The sequence below is a fragment of the Euleptes europaea genome, chromosome 2 (genome assembly GCF_029931775.1).
Source record: "Euleptes europaea isolate rEulEur1 chromosome 2, rEulEur1.hap1, whole genome shotgun sequence".
NCBI lineage: Eukaryota > Metazoa > Chordata > Lepidosauria > Squamata > Sphaerodactylidae > Euleptes > Euleptes europaea.
Genome location: NC_079313.1, coordinates 26,554,260 through 26,577,072, shown reverse-complemented (window position 1 = coordinate 26,577,072; position 22,813 = coordinate 26,554,260). Strand labels below are relative to the sequence as shown.

General features: G+C 46.0%; 1 protein-coding gene across 1 annotated transcript in view; it reads left to right on the top strand.

Annotated features, from left to right (window-relative positions):
- The first annotated feature begins 3,848 nt into the window (after positions 1-3,848).
- RGS8 (regulator of G protein signaling 8) overlaps positions 3,849-22,813 on the top strand; it is a 54,259-nt gene continuing 35,294 nt past the window's right edge. The window contains exon 1 of the mRNA XM_056844335.1: positions 3,849-3,956. Within this exon, the coding sequence (XP_056700313.1) occupies positions 3,849-3,956 (108 nt within the window). The remainder of the gene's footprint in view (positions 3,957-22,813) is intronic.

The window sequence follows — 22,813 nt, the reverse complement described above, 5'->3', positions numbered from 1 at the left end:
AAGCCTACTGACTTCAGTGGACTTCAAAGGGTGTTATTCTGTTTAGCATTTGCACTGTTAGCTTCAGCCCATTGCAGGATTACCCCTCTCCTGGCCCTGAATTTCATCAGCTCTGTCCCACAGGTTGAGAACCACTGTTTGCGTAATGTTCTAACAATGCAATTCTAAGAACACTTTCCTGGGAGGAAGCCTCATAGAACAGACCTTCTTAGGATTGCTCTCTAAAAGACAAGTGTTTTCACACATGAGGCTCTTTCATACTGTTCATGTTAACTTCTGAGCTGGACCTTTGTTTGTGCTTCAAGGGAGGAAAACAAAGGAGGAGAGGAGTTTTTAATCCAAATAAGCATCCCTGCCTATCTTGGTTTTGCATTGCAAACCTGATTCAAGCAAGAGCCACTTAATGTTAGAAAATCCCTAGTGGTTTACTTTACTGTGGGTCTTGATGGATAAGAACGTACTTCATTGGATGTATGAAGGCTCCTTCTACACAGGGAAACCCCCCCCCCCACATACATACATACAACATGAAACACAGAAAGCCCCCAAATTAAAGGATAACATCCACATGACACTGTGCTCATTCTGAACACAGCTAGTGGGATTCTCAGGGTTTTCCTTTTTAAAGTGGATCCCCCTCCCTCTTTTGATTTGGTTCAAAGGGGGAACTGCAGGGTGGATGCAGGCAGAATGTCCATCCAGAGCCATGCAGGGGAAGGGGCTGGAGCCAAGCTCTGCTTTCAAAACAGTGCAGGGCAGCTCGCTACACCCCTTTGACCCTTTAAAGGACCTTTTTTTTTCACTTTCCCAGTCTAGCTGTGGTATAGCTACAGCTCTGTTTAGCAGGAAAAGTGAAAGTGAGAGGCAGGGAGTGGGGCTCCCAGGCTGTTGTGTGTATGTGTGTGCTGGTGCGTGTGTGTGTGTGTGTGCTGGTGTGATCCCCAATGTGTCTTTTGCTTTTGTGCAGATGCAGCAGGACAAAAAAAGGATGGAGGAGAAGCAGCAGTGAGCAATGCAAGGACAGGATGTGGCCATTCTATCCCCATCCGCTCCCACACTCCGTTGCCGCTGCTGTGTCAAGGAAGCATTTTAACACTCCATGCCTCATGCAAATGCAGCTGAAGTAAAGAGAGAAGGTGACAGATTTACATGTTATGGGATAATGGAGGGAAAAGGAGATTAGCAAGGAGAGGCTTCAAGAAAGTTAAGTTAATGTCATAACACTCCATCGGAAGTCCAATGGTGAAGGGCACCGCGGTGGGGGGGTGGGATTTGGATTCAGGGCACGATGGAATTTAGTGAATTGTATACTGTATTAATGGATAAGTAGTGCGCTGAACATGTATTTCTTTTTTCTTTTTATATGTATTATTATTTTTCTTTTCTTTTTTTCTTTTTTTTTGTATGTTTACGTTTTATTATAAAAACAATAAAAAATTATAAAAAAAGGAAAAAAAGAAAGTTAATATAAATACCAAAACACACACACACACCAGAGCCTCTCTGCAAACCTATCTCAGGCCTTTTATGCATGGCTGTTTCCCTCACAGTACCCCTCCAATTACGGGTCTTTGGTTTGAGTATGCATGCTGTTTCTAACCATCAGAGGTAACCTCCTCCTGTGTTTCTGCACGTTTTTTAAAAAGGTAAAGGTCCCCTGTGCAAGCACCGGGTCATTCCTGACTCATGGGGTGACGTCACATCCCAACATTTCCTAGGCAGACTTTGTTTGCGGGGTGGTTTGCCCGTGCCTTCCCCAGTCGTCTTCCCTTTACCCCCAGCAAGCTGGGTACTCATTAGACCGACCTCGGAAGGATGGAAGGCTGAGTCAACCTTGAGCCGGCTACCTGAAACCCACTTCCCTCGGGATCAAACTCAGGTTGTGAGCAGAGCTTGGACTGCAGTACTGCACATTTTACCCCCCTCGTTTTCAAATTCGTGATAAAACAGGCCCCTGAAAACCAGGGCGAAACACACAGAAACGCAGGGGGAGAGTGAGGTGACCTCTGATGGTCAGAAACGGCATGCATAATAAAAAAAGACCCAAAGTCATCAGAGGAGTGACGGCGAGGGAAACAGCCAAGCATAAAAGGCCACAGTGAGTGCACTGGCATGCCCACAAAGGCTGATAATGTTAACTGGAGGAGGGAGTATAACTTAGTGGTATTCCCAGGTTTATGCTGCTGTCTCTTGTTAAAATGCTCTTATGAAAAAATGTTAGGAAACACCCTGCCCAAGATCCTGGAGAAGTGCTCCCGGTCAAAGTAGAGGACTAGAAGGAGCATTGGATGTAGTACCAGGTAGAGTTATGTGAAACATCATCTTAATAAAATACCCAAGGATGCTGCTGAGAGTGCTCACTGTTTAGGAGCCCTTGCAGGTTGGATTGCCCACCTCCAACAGGGGCCTAGAGGTCTCCTGGAATTACAGCTAGGGTTGCCATCCTCCTGGTGGTGGCTGGAAATCTCCTGCTATTACAACTGATCTCCAGCCGATAGAGATCAATGTACCTGGAGAAAATGGCCACTTTGGCAATTGGACTCTATGGCATTAAAGTCCCTCCCCTCTCAAACTCTGCCCTCCTCAGGCTCCTCCCCCAAAACCTCCCGCTGGTAGCGATGAGGGACCTGGCAACCCCAAGTACAACTAATCTCTAGACAACAGAGATCAGTTCCACTGAAGGAAATGGCAGCTTGGGGGTGGGGCAGCCTAATGGTATTCCTCAGAGTGTCTAAGAGAAATGCAAGTCCTAGAATGATATCACATCCCTACTGAGCTCCCTCCCCTTCCTAAATTCCACCTTCCCAAGGCATTACCCAAGTCAGAGTTGGCAACCCTACACGCAGGCCTCTATAGGTCCAAGGATGAATACGGTTCAGACTCTTCCCTCTGCACTCTTAAAAAGAAAATCCAGCAGTAGCACCCTCAACAAAGATGATCGAGCTGAATCAAACCCCTTCTGTTTACTTGGATCAGATCAAGTTTATTGTATAAGGCCATAGGCTGTTACAATCTACAACAATATAACAACAAGTTAAAATATACAAAACCAGAACCATTAAAAGAATATGAAAATTAAGAAATTAAAATGCTTCCATTTGGCTCTATCCAGCTTTACCAGCTTTCGTGATTTGCTTCGCCCTGGTTTTCTTGGCCGCCAGGCCAAACAGTGCCATTTTTCGGGAAATATAAGGGTCCATATCTGATAACAAATAGATTAACCTGTCAACATCAGATGATAATGGTGACGCTGAAAGAATGTTTGCCAAAAATTTGTTCCAGTATATAAAGGACAGGCGAGAACATAATGGGGGAGATCTACTGAACCACCACATATAACACTTCTGTTTACTCACATATCTTTTGTTTTTGTGGTGGAAGCTTCACACGCACCACATACCCCACCCAGCAAATAGAAAGGTGATCTCACATCCCTTGCCCCTGTTCTCTTAATCCAGTGATTCACAATGGGACCGACCTCCCCTCCCTTTTCTTACTCTCATTACTCTTCAAACAACTGAATTTGAAAGGGAGCCCCCGAGGCGGAAGTCAGCGTGCTGGAATAATGTGGCGCATACTGGAATAATGAGAGCGAGACAGGCTGAGTGAGCCTCTGCTACCCTGCCCTAGCTTCTGTGCATTTCGATTCTCCGCGCACACATCTGAGGGAGCATCCTCACTCTTTCCCCTTCTCCCCCCCCCATTCCTCTCCCTTTCATTCCCCCCTCCCTCGCTCTCTACCAGCTCTTCATGAACCGCACTGCTCCGAAACCAGCCTGAGCAGCATGCTGGTGAGCCTATTCTAGACAGATCACCGTGGTCAGGCTGGCTACGGCTCAAGCTTTCCGATGTACCAGGAGGCTGCAGACTCTGTCCTTCAGAGCCTTGGTGGGCCGTGCCCATCTGGCACCTGCCAAACCCAGGAAGCTGCTGTGGTGTGGACACCTAAGAGACAGGTAAGAGTTGGGGTGTGCTGGGTTATGGGAAGGTAGCCCCCCGCCCCCGGCAGTGGGGTCTGGGTGACAGGGCTGTAGGCTTCTCAATTCTCAGAGCAGACATAATCTCCTCAGTAGGGGCTCTGGGGTTTTAGCCTGACCTTGTGTTCTGTGGGGCACGGTGGGGCATCGTGGGTGGGCAGGAAGGGGCTACACTGTCCTCCTGCAACTGTCCCCTCCGTTAGCATCCCAGGGGTGCTTTTCTCTCTGCATGCTAATTGGTCAGTATAGGTGCGGGGAGAGAAAGGGGTTGTCCATTTTGCACGCATCACGCCTCTTCTTTAGGGCCCGGTCACCCTGCTTCTTGAGGAACTGTTTTTTGCCATAAGATCAACTGTAGGCTTTTTCAAAAAAATAAGAGGAACGGTGGCGACAAGCATGATGCCGTCTGAAAGCTTGCCTTCCCTGTACTTCATTCAGATTTCTGTTGGAAGGAGGTCACTTGCTGTTTGCTTGTTTGCTTTTCCCATTGGCATGTTTGGCAGTTCCATGCTGTTGTGATAAATAGCAGTGATCAGCACCGTAATAAACTTGTGTGTGTGTGTTTTAATGGAATGGAAAGGCTGCAAAGAATGGAAGCTTGCAAATAGTAAAGAGAAGGTATGAGGACACTGGGAACTGCTTGAGTTGGCCAAACATACTAAGACTTTATTGTGTTGGCTGACGGGCAGCTAGTGGATGTGGTGTGTCCGTACAGGGGTGCAAGAAGCAAGTAAAGCAAGAAAAGCACAGCTTCCTTTCCAGTGTCAGTAGTGGGGCAGAGACTGTCCCAAAGGGACTACTGTTTGCTCCTGAATCCTATGCCAGCCTGACGCACATTTAGGATTGCTAATTTTTCTCATACTGCTCCTGTGCCTTTAATAAAGGTAAAGGTAGTCCCTTGTGCAAGCACTGGGTCATCACTGACCCATGGGGTGACATCATATCGCAAAGTTTACTAGGCAGACTTTGTTTACGGGGTGGTTTGCCAGTGCCTTCCCCAGTCATCTTCCCTTTACCCCCAGCAAGATGGATACTCATTCTACCGACCTCAGAAGGGTAGATGTGCAATAAGCGGTAAGCAGAGCTTCACAATCACTTTTCTGTGCATCGTGGGAAAACCTTTATCTGCTGAATTTCTACTTGATACTCGGCTGTCAAAAAAGCCCTGCTGGGGGAAAAGGTTAGCAAATCGACAAAAGGGCTAGAGACTTATTTTGTTTTTAAATAGCTGGAAATTCATAGGAACTAGTAGACTGTGGCAATAAATTGTAGCATTGTATAGCACAATAGCAATTGCTGATTTGTTAAAAAAGCCTTCCTATGTTGTGTCAGGCAAAATGGCGGCCATAAGGGTCTAATAGAAGGAAAAATAGCATTAATATGGGTGGAACCTTCAAAAATGATCACTTTGCCATGCAGACGGCTCTCTAATGCTCTTGGGCTACATTCTTTCTAGAATAATTGGACCAGATTAAGTTTGAGAAAGAACTTCTGAGGATGAGGAAAGCTTGGAAAATAGATGATTAGAGGATGACATTGTGTGGATGCTCGGGGGGGGGGGACGACATCCTGATGCAATTTGGAATCCAAAGTGGGGGAAACCTCCATGTCAGTGCAGTCATAGTTTATCATGGGTTGGAAGCTGGTATTGGCAGGCCTTTAAGCATTTTCCCCATTTCCCTCAATACACAAATAGTCGTCAAAATGGACCCAGAATTCCAGATGTCAGAAGGAAGAGATTCCAGGGGAAGGTCAGTGACAAATATAATTCTATTTAACAGTTCTGTCTGAATGAACGGAGATAGAATTCAGGAGCTGGAGTATAAACTGTGAGAGAGGGAGTCCCTGGTTCCAATCTCACTTCTGCCATGAATTCAAGTGGTCTTAAGTGGCTTTCATCCTCAGCCCCCATCTTAACTGTGTTTGTGAGTTAGACCTCCTTCCTCCAGATGCATGTGTAATGGATATTTTACATGGAATTTACAACCAAAATCCCAGGGGGGGGGGAATCCCTTCTCTGATTTTGGTTATAAAATCTTAATAAAATATCAATTTCATATACATCTGAAGAAGTGACTCATGAAAGCTGATGCTGGAATAAACCTGGGTAGTCATAAGCACATAAGAACATAGGAAAAGCCCTGCTGGATCAGACCAAGGCCCATCAAGTCCAGCAGTCTGATCACCCAGTGGCCAACCAGGTGCCTCTAGGAAGCCCACAAGCAAGACAACCACAACAACATTATCCTGCCTGTGTCCCACAGCACCTAAGATAATAGGCATGCTCCTCTGATACTAGAGAGAATGGGTATGCATCATGACCAGTATTCATTTCGACTAGTAGCCATGGATAGCCCTCTCCTCCATGAACACGTCCACTCCCTTCTTAAAGCCTTCCAAGTTGGCAGCCATCACCACATCCTGGGGAAGGGAGTTCCACAATTTAACTGTGAGTTGTGTGAAGAAATAGTCTTAAAGATGCCACTTTTCTTTTACTTTGCTACAACAGACTAACTACTGGTATTGATGTCCCTCCCCAAACCCCGTTCTCCGACTCCGCCCCCCAAACCTCCCGCTGGTAGTGAAGAGGAACCTGGCAACCCTATATAGAAGCTAATGCAAAAGCTGATATTTACTTAAGAGGAACTAAAATAAATAGCCGACAGGGAAAAAACAGCCTTGTCCCCTTATGCTTTTGGCAACAGTAGGCATGATAACTACTCCCCCCCCCCCCAAAATCTGGTTCTTTTGGTCCGAAAAGGATTATAGCTGGCTGACTTCAAATAGAATCGAGGCTTAAGATTAGTTCTTCTGTGACACAATCCCCAATTTAAGATCTTTCAGATGTTTCACAACAAGCTCTGTTTTCCCCCTAAGGAGTTTGCATTTAAGGCACTGATGTATTGACAGCAGCCGCACCAACAAGGAGGCTAGAAGCAGCGGGGAGAAGCTAATATTGTGCGGAATAGCTCAACTTCAGGCTTAATCGTCACACTACATGGCTTCTGTTCTGTGCACACTGGATTGTCTGCAGACATACACATCAAATCATTTTTTCTCCGTGAAGCCGAGCCACCGTCCTTGAAGGAGGCACTGTAGAACAGCATCTATCAAAACAGAATACACTAAAATAAGCAAAACAAGACCCCATTTTTAGCATTTGAATTTGACATTTGTCTGCACTGCTATTGCCACCAGGCTTGGGGGTGGGAGGACAGTAGTCAGGGAATTAAGGATCAGGTTTTGCCCATCAGGACATCTCACGGAGCAGACACGATCTATATTGTGGCAGCACTCAAAGAACAGATTCCAGTGGCATCGCCAGCTGGCTTTTTAAACCATTAGCAGAGAGGAAATTAGCTGCCGTATTTTCACTTTGGAATGGGGAGGGGCTGTGGCTCAGTGGCAGAGCATCTGTTTGCCATGCATCTGTTTGTCCCGGGTTCAATCTCTGGTGTCTCCAGGTAGTATGTCATGCAAAGAGGCTCTGCTTGAGACCCCAGAGAGCCACTGCCAGTCAGAGCAGGCAATACTGACCTGGATAGACCAATGGTCAGTCTCAATATAAGGCAGTGTCATGTGTTCATGTGCTCACCTCTGCAAGGGGCTGTCTTAGCAGCAGTGGCAAGAGAGTAGGGTTGCCAGGTCCTTCTTTGCCACCGGCAGGAGGTTTTTGGGGCAGAGCCTGAGGAGGGCGGGGTTTGGGAGGGGAGGGACTTCAATGCCATAGCGTCCCATTGCTAGGGTTGCCAGATCCCTCTTTGCCACCGGTGGGAGATTTTGGGGGCGGAGCTTCAGGAGGGCGGAGTTTGGGGAGGGGAGGGGCTTCAATGCCATAGAGTTCAATTGCCAAAGCGGCCATTTTTCCCCAGGTGATCTGATCTCTATCGGCTGGAGATCAGTTGAATTAGCAGGAGATCTCCTGCTACTACCTGGCAGTTGGCAACCCTACCAATTGCCAAAGCAGCCATTTTCTCCAGGTGAACTGATCTCTATTGGCTGGAAATCAGTTGTAATAGCAGGAGATCTCCAGCTAGTACCTGGAGGTTGGCAACCCTACAAGAGAGATAATTTGCGGGCAAGAACTGCTTGCTGGCCACATGGGGCAATTTAACGGGGGGAGGGGGGAGCCTGTCTTTACTGGTATCTATCAGGAGTTGTTAGTGAAAATGTGGCATCTCACTCCAGAATCGTACATGGTACACGTCATTAACAAGGGATGAGGCAGCTTATGGAGGATATGTGACGCCTGGCAGAGCCAAAAACTATGTTCAGGGAGGAAGGGTCTTTTATGGGAGGGCGGCGTGAGGAACAGCATCCCTGGACCTGAACTTGAGCGCTATGAGCTTGGCTCCCTCCAGCTGTCAACCACAGCCCTGACAACTTGTCCTCAAATGTCTCAGAGGTCACAGTGATCAAGTTCTACTTGTTAGAACCGCCAGAGGTCCTCTCTAGTTTACAGAGCACTACAGAAGTGTGAGACTCTGAATGCAAGTATGGATCCCTTCAAAGCTTCAGAGGGCAGACTGTGATGGATCCTTCTGCTTCAGTATATAAGAACTCAGTATGGCTCTGTCCTTTGCTGGAACAAGTGGTCAGCTGCAGGACTATCCAGTGTCCTGAAGGTAGCATCCATTTTCCTTAGGGTAGTTACCAGGCCTGCCTTCCCTGTAGGGTCTGCTGCTATAAGACCTCTGCCCTACTCATCAGGCTACTAACTCAAATGAAATGTATATATTCCGGGCAAGCAGGAGGACCACATTGAGGAGGATGTCTGCAGTGATGGGCCAGGACAACAACACTCCTCTCCCAGTGGCCAACCACAAAGCTCTTTTTCCAAAGACATCAATACCTCCTAGGGTAGCCAGCTCCAGGTTGGGAAATATCTGGAGATTTTGGGAGTGGAGCCTGAGGACGGCGGGGGTTTAAAGAGGGGAGGGACTTCAGTGGGGTATAATGCCATACAGTCCACTTTCCAAAGCAGCCATATTCTCCAGATGAATTGATCTCTGTCGCCTGGGGATTGGTTGTAATAGCGGGAGATCTGCAGTCACCACCTGGAGATTGGCAACCCTAATACCTCCTTACCACACTCATATCAAGTTGGCTGGACAGTAGAGTGATATAACTCATATATAATGTGGCCCAGACAGTGTCAGGCCTGGCTCCTATACCACTGAGGGCAAGGTGAGGGCAAGGCAGAAGAGAAGCAAGATGAAGGTGTACATAGCCAGCAAAAGCAGGCCTTGTAGTTGCTTAGATGAATGGAGCTTTTTTTATAGTTTAATGTGGGGGGTCCCCCACCTTTTTGAGCCTGCAGGCACCTTTGGAATTCTGGCTGCCCCATGACTTGGAGCCAGGCACAAAAGCTTACCTTCAGTCACTTAGTGAAGATCTTTTTGCTATGGTGGCAGCTGCTGCCAAGCAACATTTTAAAAAATCTGCACAGCCAATGAAATCTCCAGCAGCCAATATGAAGCCTCGCTGGGCAAAAGCCCCACTTAACCTCACCCACTTTCTAAAAACACTTGGTGGGCAACAGGAAAGGTGTTTTTGCCCACAGACACCAGGTTGAGGATCCTTGGGTTTATTAGGACTGACTCTCTAGGACAGCATAGATTGCTACAGGAGCACAAGCTTGTCTTGCTTTGGCCTGTTGATGCTGGGATGTCTCATTGGTACCTGAATGACTACCTTTACTCATAGTGAAATGCCTGAATCATTATATGCTATGGGAAATGTATTCTTTGATTTGAAATATATTCTTTGTAATCAATAAAGTTTAAGAGCCCCGTGGCGCAGAGTGTTAAGCTGCAGTATTGCAGTCAAAAGCTCTGCTCACGACTTGAGTTTGATCCCGACGGAAGTCGGTTTCAGGTAGCCGGCTCAAGGTTGACTCAGCCTTCCATCCTTCTGAGGTCGGTGAAATGAGTACCCAGCTTGCTGGGGGTAAAGGGATGATGACTGGGGAAGGCACTGGCAAACCACCCCGCAAACAAAGTCTGCCTTGGAAACGTCGGGATGTCACGTCACCCCATGGGTCAGGAATGACCTGGTGCTTGCACAGGGGACCTTTACCTTTTAATCAATAAAGTATAATCTGCACTTATAAACATGCCAGACTCAGCATATAAGAGTTGGCATCTATTATAAAGTCACACCAAGCACCCATAGATGTTAGCAGGCCTCAAACCTAAAGAGGCCACGTTTTACCCTCTAGTTAGAAGTTAATTAGAGAAGCTATAGACGATCTTAGTATGCTCTCATAAGCTGCTTTTCCACAGATAAAAACCAGCTAGGAACTTCCACAGTTAGAGCCTTGGCAGAAATCAAGGTCCAAGATAAGAAGGCAGTAACAGGATCAAACAGAGCAGCACCTGACACTGTAAAGTCTTTTTGCTCATTAGTGAACATGAGATCATCACTTTCTCTATAACCGCCTTCAGTTCTGTAATAGGTTATGCTAATTTGGGGGTCCCGAGTATTGGGCATTTGGGTTCTTACGTGTGTATTACGCCTCTGTAACCACCCATTATCAAAGTCTATATTCGTGCTTGCAATCCTTTGATGTGGGTGTGAATTGTCCTGCGCTTTGGGCAATTTTCACCAGGCGTTTTGTGTACTGGCCAATAAAGCAAACTGCTTTGAATCTTCAACCTCCTGCTGTTTTATTGTTATTGGGTATTGATACAATAAGACAGACATATCAATAGGTGAAACTAGGGGGCATTCCTTTGGGAACCTGCCTTAGCAGAAGCTCTGTTGGTAGGACATGGGGGAGGGCTTTTCCAGCTGTTGCCGTCCCCAACTATTGAACTTCCTCTTGCATGAGTTGAGAACTCTAAAGGCTTCCGGGTGTCTTATTAATGCCAGGGACTTCAGGTATTGGTACAAGGTATTTATTGAACGTCTATAACACAAAGAAAAGTCAACAATTCCTCCCTAGTGCCTACTTGCTCTTTCTACCTCAGTCTCCTTGTAACTTCTTGTTTGTTGCTCCTCCCTTGTTCCAACCCCTTAATGAAGACTACATTTCACGACACAGGTGGGTTTGAATCCATGTCTTTTCCTGAGTGCCTCTGAGAAGTCATTGGAATTTTGTATTTTATTGATTTGGTACTATTTATGGTACTTGGTGGTGATGGAAAGCGCTGTCGAATCGCAGCCAACTTATGGGGACCCCCTAGGGTTTTCAAGGCAAGAGACGTTCAGTGGTGGTTTGGCATTGCCTGCTTCTGGGTAGCAACCCTGGACTCCTTCAGCGTTCTCCCATCCAAGTACTAACAAGGGCCGACCCTACTTAGCTTTTGGGATCTGATGAGACCGGGCTAACCTGGGCCATCCAAGTCAGAGCATTTATGGTACTTACTGAATAGGGCTGCCAGCTCTGGGTTGGGAAATACCTGGAGATTTTGGGGGTGAAGCCTGAGGAGGATGGGATTTGGCGAGGGGAGAGACTTCAGTGGGGTATAATGCCATAGAGCCCACCTTCCACAGTGGCCATTTTCTCCAGGTGAACTGATCTCTATTGCCTGGAGATCAGATGTAATAGCAGGAGGTCTCCAGCTACCACCTGAAGGTTGGCAGCCCTACAAGATAGGCATGTCCTCAGGGGCAGCTCTCTTGCTTTTAAAGGTCTGCATTTAGAGGGGGACAGATTCCTCAACAGCTTCCTGGTAGGACTGCCAACTCTAGGTTGGGAAATTCCTGGAGATTTAGGGATGGAACTTGGAAAGGGTAAAGTTGGCAAAAAGATAGGGACTTCTGCAGAGAATAATACCACAGAGTCCCTCCAGAACAGCCATTTTCTACATGGGAACTGACCTCTGCAGTCTGAAGGCCAGTTGTCACTCTGGAAGACCTCCAGGCCCCACCTGCAGGCAGGCAACCCTACTTCCTGGCTTTCATGGGAGTACAGGCCTTCCTCTTTCCCTCCAACATCAGACAGCTGATTAGCCAATAGGTCCAGCGGACTCCTTTTCAGTTGTAACCTTATAACTACCCTCCCATTTTACTGAAAATGTAGTCTCATCCCTGCCATACAGCTCGGTGGCATGTGTGTTGATGCTACCCAATCGAACAGTAGATACAGTCGCGTTCTTGTTGGAGCCCGAATGTCGCCATCCAACTAGGCGACTGGCCTGTCCTTCAGGGTCCCACTCCTGCCTAGGGTTGCCAGCTCCAGGTTGGGAAATACCTGGAGATTTGGGGGGTGGAGCCTGAGGAGTGCGGGGTTTGGAAAGGGAAGGGAATTCAATGCCGAAGAGTCCAATTGCCAAAGTGGCCATTGTCTTCAGGTGAACTGATCTCTGTTGCCTGGAGATCAGATGTAATAGTGGGAGATCTCCAGCCATCACCTAGAGGTTGGCAACCCTACTCCTGCCCCTGTTAAGAGTTGGGAGGTGTGTCGCTTAACTGACAAGACAAACACATTATCAAAGAATTTGAAGGAGTAATAAACATCGAATACTGTTTATTATGATCTAGAACAGTGGTTCCCAAAGTGGGCAGTACCACCCCCTGGGGGGGGGGATTACCTAGGGGGCACTAAGAGGCAAGAGGGCAGCAGGGGGGCGCTAGAGGTGGGCCCCTTAAAATGTGTTGTTCACTAATTTACAATAGATCAAGCCATGGCACCATGCTGGCAAATTTGGTGGAAACCATCAGAATTTTTTTCCAGACTTTGAAGAGCTGGTACCACTGGATCAAGTTCATCCGTTTTGTTGAATCCATTTCAATTTAAAAGTTTTAATTTGATTTTGAATAGATGTGCAATTAATTGTTACTGTTTTGAAATTTTATTGTTATTATCTTCTTTAGTGAGCCAACCCCTCTTTTGAATAACGCTTTTTATAGGATAGGGTAGGGGGGCGCTGGGGTTGAGTTTGTGGAACCAAGGGGGCGGCGGCATGCAAAGTTTGGGAACCACTGATCTAGAATGAAAAAGTAAGCGATAAGATTGATCTTTTAGCTTTGCAGTTCACTCATGTGTGACTCTTTTTTTTCTCTGTATAAAAGTTGTGTGTGAAATTATTAGAAATGAATAAAAAAGAGTTGGGGGTACTATGATCCCCCGTCCCCGACTCCGTCCACATTGAAAACTTGTATGTCCGGAAGAAGGCAAGGCCAGAACACTCCTTGTTATTTAGTTTTCGTCGTGCAGGGAACTTTTTAAAATGGGGGAGCATTCTGTTATTTAATCCCCATTCCCTGTGGTCCAATCCAAATCTGACCCGCACAAGCCTCATAACTGAGTTTTAAAAAACTGGTGGGAGCTCCAAACCAGAACGCTCACCAAACAGCCGGTTTTGCTTTCTCTCCTTCAGGGAGAACTTGGCCTGAGAAGTCAAAAGGGTGATGGGGCTGAATTCAAAGCAAGGATATCAGAAGTCCTGTCCTCTTCAATGGAGTTTACTCCCATGAAAGTATTCTTAGAATTGTAGCTCAAGGATCTGACTCAGTATAAGGCGGCTTCCTTTGTTCGAATTGACTGTAGATCTGGAATGTAACAATACCGCCACCATTTCTAAAGCTGAGCAGGCAAAGCTATTTTTGTTTTAAAAGTACCTGTCGCCAGGTACTTTGGATCCCCTGAGTGCACGCTGTTCATGAGAAAGGCATCCCAAGAAATAATTTGGACCAGTGTTTTCCTGGGTCAGAGTCACATTATGACAGGAACAAAATCCTATTTATGTATGCGCACAACCACTGCGACAATGTAATTAAATGGACAATAAAGATAATTATATTTCAATCTGGCCAATATTTCAGAAAGCCTCTTTTGAGGCAGGAGGTTTATGGAAAATTCCTTCTCAAAAAGCCGCTAACGCATTTCCCCCCCTCAGCACACGTTGGAAGCGTGGCTGCTATTTAATAACTTTTAATAAAAACAGTCATTTTGATATTAGACTTGAACACCATCCAAAAATTTAAAAAACTCTTTATATTATAGTTTTAAAATAATTTCCTAGCGACCTCAAAAAACCTCAAAAAGCAAAAATCATAAATATTCACAGCCCTGGAATGAGGCTGAAAGTGAATTTCAGATTACAGGGAAAACGAAGAACATTTGGGGGAGGGGGGTCATCAGTTTGATTTCCTCTACAGTTCTCCAGCCCTGGCGTCCCTGATATCCCTCTGCCCATTTTCTGAACGGGAAGAACAGCTTTCTGCAGCTCCGCTCCTTTCCTTCCTGCTCTCCCTTTGCATTCACATCAGCCCTTTCTCTGTCGTGCTTCTTCCCAAAGATGCATGCAGTTATTCTGGATTTTATCGGTATATCAAGGAGGGCAGTGTCAATAATCAAAACTTTATGCATCTGTTAAGAGCCAGCCGTTAGAGGCACTTGAGCAGAATTAAATCCACGAACAAGTAGCCAGGCCAGGTGGGAATCTGATTTATGTGAAACCAATCAGCCCTGGTCAAAGGAAGGAAATGCAGGAACAACAACCACCTGCCAAGTTAATGTAGGTTAATTCATTTATATACCACCTTACTAGTGAAAGTCCCCAAGGCAGTTTGAAATTCAGTACAATACAATCAATAAAAACTAGTAAGGTATAATAAACATTCAGTAATAAAAACAATGAGTCAATAACATTCAGTATGGTTTACCTCCTCTTTTTATCCCTTTTACCCATAACCACATGGGAGACTTCTCCCAATGCTCTGTTTCCCTTGCTTCTCCTTTATCAGAGTCCGGCCACTTCTGTCCCCCCCACCCCCTTTCTTCTTCTCAGCTTACTGGCTATGTTAGTCTCTTCCTTTCAGGATATCTGAGCCTCGAGTTGTTACTTCCTCAGCCCTATCACTGCTGGATGGATGCCCAATTTCCTGGCATGTACTTCTGCTCTTGAAATAATGAGGATGAATTATACATGGGGCCTGGGGAGACTTCCTACTCATTGCAGAGATGCCAGGGATGTGAAGTTTAAGTAGTTCAGGAACAAGTATAGATGCTTGCCTCTCCTTATGAAAAGAAAAACCAGCATAAATTATTCAAATTTGCTTCATGTATATAATGTAATTGGGCGTCTAGATTTTCTTGGCACAGTATTTGGATTGCTTCAGCACAACGTTTGGAGTGGCACAGAATGTTTATGGGCCCTGATCTTCTGAAGTCTGGTGAAGTGAAGAATTATGCAGTTGGTGAAGATACAAAGAAGACGGTGATAGGAACGGGTAGGGAGAGTAATAAGAACTGGTGCAGAGAATAAAGTGAAAGAGATGCCATCTCCAGGAAGAAGAAGACCTGTATGTCTGGCAGAATGCAACTCCCCTGGTTGGCAAAGATCTGCAAGTCGAGTCCGAGAATATGGAAAATGGAGAATGTGTGGTGGACCTGCAGCAAGGACATTTCCTACATTTTTAAGACTGTCCAAAGTTTTAATGCACTAAAACAGGGATGGGGAACCTCAGGCCCGGGGGCCGTATGTGGCCCCCGAGGAAATTTTTTGTGGCCCTTGGGAGCTCCGGGGCCCTGCCAACGGCTGTTGGTCGGCGAGAGGAGGGCGAGGGACGCTTCCCCCAAGGCTGCCCCCTATAGCCGCAGCGTGCAGGAACTCCAGGGCACACTGTAAGCCCCTCTCGCTGCCTGTCGGCTGTTGAGCAGTGAGAGGGAGGGGGGGAAGAGGCCTGCGGCTCCCGGAGGCAGAGCATGCTCGCAGGAGCTGATTGGGGTTTGGGGGGCCTTTTGTGGACTTGGGGGAGGGCATGGAGCCTGGGACCAGGTCGCGTGGGGTCGGCAGGTGTGTGTGTGTGTGGGGGGGGGAAGGCTTTTCTCTCTCCCTCTCTTTCTGACTCTTTCTTTGGCTGTCTCCCTCCGTCCTTTTCTTTCTCCCCCTCTTTCCATTTCTTTCCCCCTCTCTCCCTTTTCCTCTTTCTCTGTTTTCCTTCCTTCCTCCCTTGCCGATCAACCGCGGGCTGTGCCCCCCGGTGCCTCGTTTGCTCGGGCCCACCGTTGGCTACCCTCCCACCTGGGAGGGGGGAGGACCGGGGGAGCGGGGGCGCCCTCCAAGCCTTCTCTGCGTGGCCTCCCCTGGGGTTGCCAACCTCAAGGTGGTGGCCGGAGACCTGGCAATCCTAGCCTCCCCCCCACACCGGGAGATCTACACCTGGTATGGCCCCCGAATGATGTTATAAATGTGCAAATGGCCCTTGGCAGGAAAAAGGTTCCCCACCCCTGCACTAAAAGGTAAAGGTCCCCTGTGCAAGCACCAGGTCATTCCTGACCCATGGGGTGACGTCACATCCCAATGTTTTATGCACTAGTGGGGGGGAAACCCTGAAAAGTAGGCAAAAGTTCAGGGAAACTAATTATCCCTCTTCATCCAACAAGAGTTCATCTGGAGGACAGAACCAAACTTTCCTGAATCTTCTTACCCAGCTTTGAGAGAGGAAATGTACAAAAGCTATTGTGCGTTTTCAGTTCTGAGCTTTAGATAAAAGAGGGGTCACCACTCAGCGAACATAAGGCCAGGAGCGCTGTGTTCCAAGCCAGGAAATATTGAATTCTTTCTCTTCAATAATGCTGAATGACTGAAGCAACAGCCGCTTAAAGCTGTGACATGCTGCTTCTCAAAGCTACTTGACAATATATATTTTAGTACAGACAAAATTGGTTGTGATGATCCTCTTTTCTTGCACTGACTATGTAGAACATAGTTTCAAGGCCCTTCATCTGTCAAACTGTTTCAAGGCCCTTCATCTGTCAAAAACAAAATAGGTTAGACTCTTATTTCAGCTAGGACTAGGGTTGCCAACCTCCAGGTACTAGCTGGAGATCTCCTGCTATTGCAACTGATCTCCAGCCAATAGAGATCAATTCTCCTGGAGAAAATGGCTGCTTTGGCAATAAGACTCTATGGCATTGAAGTCCCTCCCCAAACCCCACCCTCCTCAGGCTCCACCCCAAATCCTCCCTCTGGTGGCGAAGAGGGCAACCCTCGCTAGGACAGAGGAAAAATGGATGCTGCTTAAGGAATGTTTTTATGTAGCAGCAAAAGCAGATTTGACTTGGAGTGAAGACAGATGCTTTTAGGTTAGCAAAAGCTATTTGATAGCATTAGCACCTTCACTATCTTTACAACACAGATAATTTTTTCCAGCCCTTGAACAACCAAAACTGATAAACCAGTTTTTTAGTTTTTAAGCATCTTCTATGGGGGGAAAAAACCTCATTCCCCCTCTGAATCTGCTTGTGTCATGGCTGTAATGAATGCCTATTGGCTAGTGCATATGATGAGATCAATACACCTTTCTATTCCCATTACTACATGCTGGTGCTTCTTGGTTAAACAAAGCTCCTGCCGGTAAGGGGAGGGGGCTGGCAACCCTAGCTATAGAGTCCAGCTTCCAAAGTGGCCATTTTCTCCAGATGAAGTGATCTCTGTCATCTGGAGATCAGTTGTCATAGCAGGAGATCTCCAGCCACCACCTGCTTGAAGAGATCTCTGTAAGGAACCTTCGGGTCTAGGGCAAGATATTGCCCATTTGGCCTTTGAATTGTCTTTTAGGATTGTACAGCTAATGAAGCCCATAGCGAAACGTGGTCACATGATCTAGACAACACGTCTTGGAACTGTTGTGGATTTATCAGAGTTCTGTCCCCAGTTCTTCGGTTATTTCCTATGGAAAATACAAATAACTGTCCATATTTTTCATGACTACTTGTCATATCTTTGCTTATTTGTGAATGGACATTGTATTTCATGTCAATTTCATAATGAAGTATTAGCTGTTACTTTGTTGGCTACTTTGTGCATTTGATTAATGTATATATTGTCTGTGGTCTTTTGCATTTGTTATTGTATTTTTGTATGTTTTTGGCACCATTATACTCACTGACACCATTTGTTTATTGTGCTGTCTCTTATCTTGATTACCACCTGGAGGTTGGCAATCCTTTTGGCACATCATACAGCTGCTATGCCTTACAAATGTATATATCTGATAGTCTCACATGAATGGGTTGTCTGCACATAGGACTGCTGAGGGCTTTTCTCTTTTCCCTCTCCAAACCCTCCTCTCCCTAGGATCCATGCCCAAAATCTCCAAGAATTTCCCAAGCCAGAGCTGACAACCCTACCTGCACACAGTTTGGTGGTAAAGAATTGGAGAAACACAACAGTTCAGAATTGGTGCTGCAACTTACCAAACTGCCTACTAGGAAGTGGCTAAAAAATGTAAAGAGAGTTGAGAGATGGCTAGAGTAACATTGGTGGGCCGACTCAGCAGTGGGCCAAGTCAGGTAGAACATTAGTTGAAGGGCTGTGCGGTTGCAGTGATGGAAGCAAATAAATCATACTTCTCTGCTACTATTGCATCAGTTAGCTTACGCCTAACATAATAATTTAAGATTTTGGGGGGACATTTATTGATTATAAAGAGTGAGTCATCAGAGAATTGGATATTAGCTGTGACATTTTTGCAAAAGTTTTTTGCGCTGATAAAATCTCAAATCTGCTTCAACTTGGATGCCTTTTATTGAGTGGATCCAGTAGCACAGATGTCTGGTGCTCAGGCTGGTTCAGTTTTGGATCAATTCATTTTAATCAGGCCAATGGATGTCAACTGGATTCTTGGTGTTGTTACTATGGCCACTAAGTACAGGCTCAGAATGGAGACCGCCATGTCTGGTGGTTTAGACAGTGAAATATAGAGCTGGGTGTCATCAGCATATTGATGACATTCAGTCCCAAAGCTATGGACATTCTCACCCCAAGGGCCTCACATAAAGATTAAACAACAAAGGCATCAAAACTGAATCCTGTGGTGCTCCACAGTACAGATCTCACAGTGCTGATTAGGATTGTGCATATAGATATACCCGAACCCAAAATAAACCTGAAATTAGCCATTTCAGTAAATTTTGGGATTCGGGTTTACTGGGTACCAAAACCTGGGGATAAAGCCGAAGCTGAATAGGCGATTCCCCGAAAAAGCTGAATAGATATTTGGCTTTTTGGGTTTGGCTATTTGCCTTTGGTCAGAGGCATGGCTCTGTGCTTTCTCCCTTTTTCCCCCCACTGGTTTTGTTAGTGCTTTGGTCTGGATACACCCTCCAACTAAAAGAGCCGGCTTCAACAGCCGCCCACCAGGCTTCCGAAGGAGATTTCTTCGTCCACATGGATGAGCAATCTTCTTCAGACAGCCTCTGTGGTCATGACTTCAGCCGGCTCTGATATCACCACCACCCCACCATGAAAACCTGCTTTCCAAAAGGTTGCCCTGAGTAGAGGCTTTGTTTCCCTGCACCATGGCCATCTCTTGGAATCAGATTTTTCAAGACCATAATAAGGGACTGCTCATGGGATATCATTTGCCACCAAAAGGAATGTTTTCCATGCCTTATTTCTCTTGCATTTAAGCCGTTTTTCTCTGTTGGAAGCTAATTTGCATGGGCATCATGCAAAGCGACCCAGAAACAAAGCCAGCCCCCAGACTTTGAGGTTCCAGCCAAGTAATTGGCTCTTTCCGTTAGTCCTCGGCAATGCTGAACTTTTAAACCTGAAAACCGATGGACAGCTCGGCTCGCAGATGCCTGGAGGATGGGGGCAACCCCTTTGCGGGCCCATGAAATTGGACCCTCTGTCTCAAAGTTCAACAAACTTTGGTGACCATCTAAGGAGAGTCCCTTACAGCTATACTGCACATTTGGGGATACTACCTCAAAAAATGCCCCCCCCCAGGAGCTTCGAAAAAATCCCCATAGGAAACCCCAAAATAAGCCGAATACTGAAATATACTGGTATAGGTATTTGGCTTATTTTGGGTTTACTGAAAAAAAATTGGGCCCAATAAACCCAAACACAACATTTACAGAAAAAAAAAAATTTTTTTGCACAACCTTAGTGATACCTATTGTCCCACAACAATCTTATGCATGCAGCCAGACTATGATCCAGACTATTTCAGCACAGAAGTCCTAAGGCCAATTCTTACTTCCAACCACCTTAACAAAACTTTAGGATCCACAGTCAAGTGGCTAAGAGCAAACAGATTGAAGTTGAATGATTGGAGGTGATGCCGGTTAGGAATGCTGTCTTGGACGGTATTGTTTTCCCCGCTTTGGATGGGGTTCAGCTAGCCCTATCTGAATCTGTATGAAGTTTTGGAGTCCTATTAGACCCTACTCTGCTACTGGAAAAAAGGGTAATGGTTGCTATGAAAAATGCCTTATTCCAGCTTTACACGGTAACTTTGAGGGTAAGCTATTGTAGTAGTTTCTGCATGGGATCTGAAGACAGCCCCAAACCTTCAGTACGATCAAAGTGCAGCAGTGAACATACTATCAGGAGTAAAGTATAATGCATATATTACACTACTGTTGTAGACTCTTCATTGGATGCCCATTACTTTGCAAAGCTGAGGTCTCCAGGCAAGAATTTTTAATGAAACATGTCAGACTAATCTTATCTCCTTTTTTGAGAAAGTTACTACCTTGCTGGATCAGGAGAATGTTGTAGACATAGTTTGTCTCGATTTCAGTAAGGCTTTTGATAAGGTTCCACATAGTATTCTAGTTGACAAATTGAGAAAATGTGGTTTAGATCCTAGTATTGTTAGGTGGATCTTCAACTGGTTGACAGATCGTACCCAAAGAGTGCTAGTTAATGGTTCCTCATCCACTTGGAGAGAAGTGACTAGTGGAGTTCCTCAGGGATCTGTCCTGGGCCCTGTGTTGTTCAACATCTTTATAAATGATTTGGATGAAGGAATAGAGGGGATGCTTATTAAATTTGCAGATGATACCAAATTGGGAGGGGTAGCAAATATGGCAGAAGACAGAGTCAAGATGATCTTGACAAGCTGGAGAAGTGGGCTAACAAAGACTACAGTCCACAATAGCCATGCAGATTAGCTTCCTTCCAGGTGTATCTGGAAGGATCAAAACTCCCATCATAACAAAATATTGTCGAAGGCAGTGTCTGAGACACTGTCCTTCAGTGTTACTCCTCTGAAGATGCCTGCCACAGCTGCTGGCGAAACGTCAGGAAAGAAAATACCAAGACCACGGTTACATAGCCCAGATAACCTACAAGAATCAATGAACTCTGACCGTGAAAGCCTTTGACAATATTCTGCATTTAGGTAGGAAAAATCAAATGCATAATTATAGGATGGGGGAGACTTGTCTCATCAGTAGTGTGTGCGAAAAGGATCTTGCGGTCTTAGTAGACCAAACACTGAACATGAGTCAGCAGTGTGATGCGGTAGCTAAAAAGGCAAATGAGGTCTTGGGTTGCATCAACAGAAGTATAGCGTCCAGATCATGCGAAGTGATGGTATCGCTTTACTCTGCTCTGGTTAGACCTCACCTAGAGTACTGTGTTCAGTTTTGGGCATAACAATTTAAGAAAGGTGTAGACAAGCTGGAACGTGTCCAGAGGAGGGCAACAAAGATGGTGAGGGGTCTGGAGACCAAGTCCTATGAGGAAAGGTTGAAGGAGCTGGGTATGTTTAGCCTGAAGAGGAGAAGACTGAGAGGGGATATGATAACCATGTTCAAATACTTGAGGGGCTGTCATATAGAGGATGGTGTTGTTTTCTGTTGCCCAAGAAGGTCAGACCAGAACCAATGGGTTGAAATTAAATCAAAAGAGTTTCCGTCTAGACATTAGGAAGAATTTTCTAACAGTCAGAACGGTTCCTCAGTGGAACAGGCTGGTAAGCTCTCCTTCCCTGGAGGTTTTTAAGAAGAGGTTAGATGGCCATCTGTCAGCAATGCTGATTCTGTGACCTTAGGCAGATGATGAGAGGGAGGACATCTTGGCCATCTTCTGGTCACGTCTGGGTGTGGGGGGGAGGTAGTTGTGAATTTCCTGCATTGTGCAGGGGGTTGGACTAGATGACCCTGGTGGTCCCTTCCAACTCTATGATTCTATGAGGGCCTGCATTGTTGAAGCCAAGCAGTACTTAGTAAGGATCTGTGTTGTGATTTTAAGTGGTATGTATTTGTTTTTATTCTGATGTTTATGATAGTTGGTTTTAGCTTTGTAATCTGTTTTGGATCCCTTCAGGGACAAAGGCAGAACAGAAGCAAAGTAAATTAATGAACTATCCAGTCATAAGAAATATTTTTATGTGTATCCAGCCACAGAAAACGGTTAACATGTGGGTGCAAAATGTTACAGTATGGCAGGACGTGGGCAACCAGATTGGCCCTGAGCTCTGATTCTGTGTTGAATCAGATTGTTTTAACAATGCACCCAAGCTACCAGTTATCATTGGCGGACTGACTTGCAATTTGTGATTGCATAGGAAACACATGAACACGTGAAGCTGCTTTATACTGAATCAGACCTTTGGTCCATCGAAGTCAGTATTATCTACTCAGACCAGCAGCAGCTCTCCAGGGTCTCAGGCAGAGGTTAAAGGGACTACTTGCCTAGTCCCTTTAACTGGAGTTGCCAGGGATTGAACCTGGGACCTTCTGCATGCCAAGCAGATGCTCTACCACTGAGCCAAACCGACAACCAGTTTAACTTGGATTCAAAACTTGCTCGGTACCCAGTAACTTGCTGTCAGGGACTCCAAGGCTTGTACTGTGAAACCCAATGGAAGACCTGGCTCGGGGAGCTAAACTGGATGTCAGAAGTCAGTAATCACCACCTGTCTATTTAAATTTCTACAAATACTAGCCCACAGGGGAAGCATTTGAATCAGGACTGTATTGCTGGCCTGGGTGTAGGTGTGTTTCAGTGTTTTACCCATGCCCTTTCCCTAATGTGAATAAGCCCTCTGGAGGTGCTGCTTGTTCTAGTAAGAAAACTGCTGGACCAAACAGCATTTCTAGAGGGTTGATTCACATCAGGAAACGCATGCAGAGGAAGAGA